The following is a 6936-nucleotide window of genomic DNA, read 5'->3' on the forward strand; positions in this document are numbered from 1 at the left end:
GCCCTTTTTACTCTTTTTACGTTTTGGGCTAGCATACACACCGAAATCCAATTTTATAAGATTTTAGCCATTACAACTATTTGAATGGTACTACATGGTCTCACTCGTGATTGTGCATTTTAAAAGTTATATTTGAATTATTTTATATGCTTTAGGATATTTTAGACTCGTTTATGGTCTTGTATCCTTTAAGGTTACATACATTATAAATGGTCCAGACTCGAGGATGTTAATAGACTTCGTAGTAATTGAATATGAGTAGACCTATTTACTTAGTTCCCGTATGGGATGATATATACATATAGATATATATATGTATGTATGTATGGAGGTATGTATATATGTATGGGTATGTGTTACCTTATAGCCTACGGTTGTGTGATGATATTTAGTTCCTCGTGACTAAGAATGATGTGAGTAGGCTTATTGATATGTGTGTGCATGGTGATTCACGGCCAGATCAAATATATTACTCGGGTTGTACCCGTGGTGGAGAGGCCCGTGTGACGTGATCATCATTTTGGGGGGTCAAATATATTACTCGGGTTTTAAAATCCCGTAGTGGAGAGGCCCGTTGAATGTTGAGTCGCGATCGGGTCAAATGCATTTAGTTTTGGGCCAAAAATGTAAAAATTAGAAGTTAAAGGGCTAAAATTGTCAAATCTGGAACTAGAGGGACTGAAAATGAAATTCTGCATCTTCGCGTATCGCAAAGATGCAAAGAAGGAACATCTTCGCGTATCGCGAAGATGCTGGCACACATTTCAACGTTATCAAGTGACGTGGTGACACGTGGCAACCTAGGGTTGACATGCAGAATTGCGGCACCGACTTAAGCAACTTCGCATATCGCGAAGATGCTCAGGAAAACATCTTAGCGTATCGCGAAGACGCACAAAAACGGGTATAAATAGGGCAGCCACGAACACAGCCCATTCATCCCATTTTCACACTCATTTTCACACACTTAACCTAGGGAATCGTGCCAAAGGGTGTTTCGAGGTTCCGAGGGCTGTTCTCGTAAAGAAACCAGGTGTCGTTACGCTACTTAACGAAATGCTGATCTTGTAAAAAAAGCACAAGCCAAAGTGCTGCTGATTTCCAAGGTTTTAATTTCTGCCTAGCCGATTAAGGTAAGATTAAGGTTAAGTTACTTTACTAGTTACTTTAAATACATAGATATAACTTAGTTAAGAGTATAGTCGTTAAACTGCTAATATTTTCCAAGTAATATTTTATAAAGCAAAGACTTTGCTTCCATGTGAAGTAATGTTACCAAAACTATTATTTTGACGAACACGTAGTAACTGGAAGGGGGATATCATTAGTAGACTCTTCTTGTCTAAGGAAAGCAATTCGTATAAACCCCAATCAACCGCGGGACCCGTTTGCTTACCTGGAGAAGTTTGCCAGCGTGATATTCTCTATTAGGCCAAAGCATGCTATTCCAAATGTCCTATGTAAATCCAAAGTATTTTCATAAAACAAGTATAACTATACTAAGGTTAGGTCAGACCTGAGAGTCAGCTGAAATGAATCAGACTTCAAGTCTACTGATCGGACCTCGAGTCTGCTGAACTGAATCAGACTTCAAGTCTGCTGATCAGACGTCGAGTCTGCTGATCTGAATCAGACATCAAGTCTGCTGATCAGACCTCAAGTCTGCTGAAACTGAACCAGACTTAAAGTCTGCTGAACTGGGTACTTAAGCATACCTATTATGAATATAGGTTAATAGCATACTGAAGCTAAGGATACTGATATTCCGACTGATAATATAAGGTGAACACGTTAACCTTTTACTGTCTGAACTGATTTTACTCTTGTAATACATAGGTTGTTTATTACAAAGAGTCTGATAAATGTTTGCATGAGATATAATCTCTAAAATCGTTATAATAAAAAATAGATAATAAAAAGCAACACAGATCGAATACACATCTGTCTGGATCCAAACATAACTGATAATTGGCATACAAAACAAAGTCAGTCATAACCAGTTCTCCATAAGGGTTACATAGCGTAGGAGAAGTTGTTTCCGAACAGCGGCTATATACTCGGGGAACCTTTAAATTGTGTGTGTAGGGCAATGGTACAAATCCCGGGAATGGACAGGCATTCCTGCTGAGTTTGTGAACCGAAAACTATGTTTATACTTAACGACTGTTATAAATGTTTTATCAAGTCAACGTTTCACTAGCATATAGCTGACGTGTTTTTCCCACCATTGTAGGTAATTAGTTGACAATAGATAGTATACAAGGATTGGAGTCATAGAAGATCGCTCGTGATGGCTCATTTTTGAATATCATAAATCCTTGTATTATTAATATCACTGTTTTGTAAAACTGAGACTCGGGTGTTTAATTCCCGAGTAATGTTGATAATGTAAATTAATATTTTAAATATTTAAAGACTTCCGCTAAAATGAACCCGCTACTCTGATATATATTTACAAAACTGGTACCAACTGTTGGTCACACTCCTAGGCCCTGGATCGGGGTGTGACAAATACTTTGGTTAGTAATCTGGAAGTAGAGACCTTAGTTAATCCAGTTAGCCACTTAACTTTTGAGAATACCGGGGCGCAAGTCGGGGTGGTAACTTTGAATTCGGTCAGTAAAGGTGTGTTGAGAGTATCGGGAAATCATCTAGTATAAAACAAGCTAATCAGGAAACATGAGTACAAGAGCTACAACAAATTAAACGTGCGTACCCTAAATCTCAAAATAATACGACAATTAACTCTTGTTCATAATTAAACATATACAATGAGCCTTTGCTAAAGGATATGTCAAAAAAAGGCATGTCATAAAAGCGGAAAAACTGGATACTATGCCTGTAGCCGTGAAACCATTATGAACACTGTAAACCGACCATTCTAAACTCACCACTTACAGTTATCCCAATCATAACCAATTCTATCACAACCTATGACAAACCCTTCTCCTTTCTATAAGTGTGGAAGTACGAAATGCTCCAAAAATAAATGTCCCAAATTAAACCAAGAACGAACATCGACGTCTAACTTGGCTAGAGGCCACGATTAGTGATCAGAACCGATAAAGACACGATAAGACTTAAATATGAGGAAGAGACATCTGTAATTCCTGATTAATATGCTTCAAATTCATTTCATATAAGTACCGATAGAGGTCTTATTTCCACTAACTTCTTACCCCGAGAAATGTATCGGTTAATGAATTAGTAGACCCCTATGCTATAGAATTCGCTAACAGAAAACCTATAACTATTAACGAAATACTCCAAAGCTGTTCTATTATCCTAACCAGCCAACCAATTTTATTGACCTACTCCTAGTCTAGTTAGGAAGCATCGATGTAATTGTCAGTATGGACTGGTTAGCTAAATACAAGGCGAAAATCATGTGTGATGACTAAATAGTTAAAATTCCCCTCTTGGATAATGTATCAATTATGGTACAAGGAGAGGAGGTTGGTGCAATATCACCTCTCGTGTCTCACCTTAAAGTATTGTGCTTTCGCCAAGGGTGTATGGCATTTCTGGAAATGTAACCATAAAATCCTTAACGAAACGTATAGGAGATATCCCCATAGTACTCGAATACTTTAATGTCTTCCTAATGAACTACCTAGAATACCACTATCTGACAAGTTAAACTTTGAACTGACCTAACCATAGGGGCAACTCCTATTACCAAGGCACCTTATCACCTAGCATTCTCTGAAATGTAGAACTAATTACACAACTACAAGAATTATTAGACAAGGACCTTGGAACCTAACTATCATCATTAGCGAGCACCGGAGCTGTTGTTAAAAGAAGAAAGATGAAAGCCTAGGATGTGCGTCGATTACTAAAGAACACACAAATTGTCATCAAAAATCAATATCCTCTCCCATAATTAGGCGACTGGCTCAACCAACTCCAAGGGGCAAATTACTTTTCGAAAATTGATCTTTGATCTGGCTATCTTCAAGTTAAAATGCAACCGAAATTTTTTCTAAAACAGCATTTTGAGCTTGGTATGATTACTATGAACCCTTAGTTATGCCTTCGGATAGATTAATACACCCGCAATTTTCATGGATCACCCGAACCGAGTTGTAAACCGTAACGTGACAAATTCATTATAACGTTAATAATAATATCTTGATGTATTCGAAAACTGAAAAGGAACCTGAACAACAATTATGATCAATCTTGGAGGCGTTGAGGCAGGAAGAATTATCCAAGTATGAATTTTAGCTAAAAGAAATATGATTTTTTCGAACACGTTATTAGGTGACACGGAATTTACATACACCCGAGCAAAACTGATAAACGCTATAGTCAACAAAAGAAATTCGCCAAATTTTGGAACTAGCTGAGTGTTATCAGCGCTTCATTGTACACTTTCCAGTTTAACCCCAATCTTTAACCCTTTCAACCCAAGAAAATTGAATATATGATTAGGAAAGAGAACAAGAAATGACTTTTAATCGTTAAAATAGAAACTTTGTCAAACCCAATGCTAAATCTCCAAGAAGGGACTGATGATCTTGTAATCTATGTGATACATCCGAGAAGAATTAAAATGTGTACTAATGCAGAGAAACAAGGTTATAACATACACTTCCTAACAATCAAAAACACATGAGAAAATTACACTTTCCTTGACTCAGAGTATGGAACAATTGTAAAAAAAAGAGAGCCTTAAGATGAAGGAATAAAGTTAAACATTGGAAAGTACGGGTATTTAAAACGATTGTGTTAGGACATAATGTCTATTTCTACTTGATGTACTAGATATGATTGTATAGGGCTAAAATGTCAAATGTATAGTTTAAGTTTGTTACTCAACGCATAATTTTTCAAATCAACGCATATCATATACGGCGTATATGATATACGTTGTATATCATATATGGACTAGATGAGCTTGTTCATGATTCCTATAAATAAGGGACTTATGCGTTATTATGCAGACATTTGGTGAATGTTAAAGTGACAGAGTAGAGAGAGAAAGTTGCTACAAAGTCATATCTTGTAATCTTTGAAGTTATCAATAAAGAATATGCTTAATGTTTACTTGTTTTGTTCACTCTCAATGGATTCCGCACATTGAGATACAAGCTGTAACATCTAAGATCCTAATTGTTGTATACATCAGCACGACATCCTCTTACAAGTGGTATCAGAGATTTATGGCTCGTTACTAGCTTGAACATCACATGTTTTCAAGGTGTTTTCAAAAGTCTGTCAATTTTTCACAAGATATTCCTTACCTATCCGTGCCAAATCATTCAGGTTTACACTCAAGTCCTACATCATTTGAACCTCCAAATTGCCAAAATTCCAAAAAGATTTCTTTTAGCGGATATGTCATATAAACGCATATGTTATTCACGTATAACATATCCGGCGTATAACATCTACGTCGTATATGTTGTAAGGTGAAAAACATATACGTGTGTATACATATACGTTGACCACATCTTATACGTTGACCTATACTTATCCGTTAACAAACATATACGTTGACCTTCTTTGACCAAAATGGAAAACGTTAGTGCGTTTGTGTCCTAGCCTTCTGCATTACTTCAGAGCATTAATCTCGAGAATGAAATGGGAACATCAAACAAGCCACCTAAGCTTCTTCGTATAGAAGATTATCCGTCTATGGCTTACAAGTTTGAAACATACTTACAAGATTTGAACTACGAAACGTGGACGGCTGTTGAGGAAGAATACGTTATTCCGAAGAATGAGAATGAGAGCAATTACAGGTTGTCACAAATTGCTGAAGGTGAAAGAAATCAGTTCTTAAGAGAAAAGAAGATGTTGAATTTGTTTCAACAAGTCATTAAAGCTGAAATTTTTCAGTTACTACAACACAATGGCTCGTGCTACTCAATTTGGCATGCTCTACTAAACAAGGATAGAGGAAACCCTGATATGAGGAAAAGCAAGATGGCACTGCTGAAGAAAGAGTTTGATATCTTTACTCAAGTTAACGGGGAAACTTTTGCACAGTTGGTTGAGAGATATTGCCACTTGGTGAATGAAATGAAAAGATTAGGCATTGACAAGCCTGATTATGAGTACATTGATAAGCTGGCTGACGCACTTCCTGAAGAATGGGGCACTTTCATAATGATCCAACAGTCAAATCCTGTTGCATATGCCCGATTGAACCTTGTTAGATTTATTGAAAAGCTTGAGGCACACGAATTAGAGCTTAGAAAAAAAAATGAAGATGAAATCAACAGCAGTTTCACAAGATGTTGGGTTGTATTTCAAAGGTTCACAATCTGCTACTTCTTAAAATCCTAAGATTCCCACATCTTTTTGTGCTGAGCCAACTGGACAAGCTTGTGTTTCCAATGTTACTGCTACACCACATTACAGTAGCAGTTATTTTGGAATGATTCCATGAACGATTTCAGTATCTGAAGCATCTATCACACAAGATCCTAATATTTTACAGTGCAACATTGCTATAAATCTGAAGAATACAGGAAACTTAACCACTGATACTGTAAAGGAACATATGGCATTCCTTGGATCAGTTTTAGAATCATACGAGTGTCTGGTTGCAGGTCGTATTGGAAATTAAAATATGACAAAAGAAGACTACGACCAGATTGATCCAGAAGAAATGGAAATGATTGATATACGGTGGTGCATGGAAAGTGTGATTAGAAGGGCTTAAAGGTTCTAGGAGATAACCGGAAGAAATGTGCTAGATGGATCAACATCAAAGTTGGGTTTTAATAAATCTAAAGTGAGATGCTTTAGGTGCAAAGAAACATGACACTTCAAGAGGGAGTGTACAAGCAGAAATGTGGATGATAATACTGCAAATCCCTTTGGTAGGGATTACTAAGAACAGACAATTTATCATCAAACTGAGGCAGAATCATCAAAAGGCAAGAAACCGATAGAAGCGTCAACCTCACAACAAAAAACTGC

At 36.9% G+C, this 6936-nt stretch overlaps 1 protein-coding gene across 1 annotated transcript; it reads left to right on the plus strand.

Moving 5' to 3' along the window:
• The first annotated feature begins 5589 nt into the window (after positions 1-5589).
• Positions 5590-6297, plus strand: LOC143539279 (uncharacterized). The gene has a single exon (XM_077032629.1). The coding sequence runs from the start codon at positions 5590-5592 to the stop codon at positions 6295-6297; it is 708 nt and encodes a 235-aa protein (XP_076888744.1).
• The last annotated feature ends 639 nt before the right edge of the window (positions 6298-6936 follow it).

Source organism: Bidens hawaiensis, unplaced genomic scaffold, assembly GCF_021521415.1.
Source record: "Bidens hawaiensis isolate Kalapana, Puna unplaced genomic scaffold, B.hawaiensis_p1.1 tig00011858_1, whole genome shotgun sequence".
Lineage (NCBI taxonomy): Eukaryota > Viridiplantae > Streptophyta > Magnoliopsida > Asterales > Asteraceae > Bidens > Bidens hawaiensis.

Bases quoted from the DNA above. Each gene is read 5' to 3' on its own strand.
- LOC143539279 (XM_077032629.1), top strand. From the start codon at position 5,590: ATGGGAACATCAAACAAGCCACCTAAGCTTCTTCGTATAGAAGATTAT.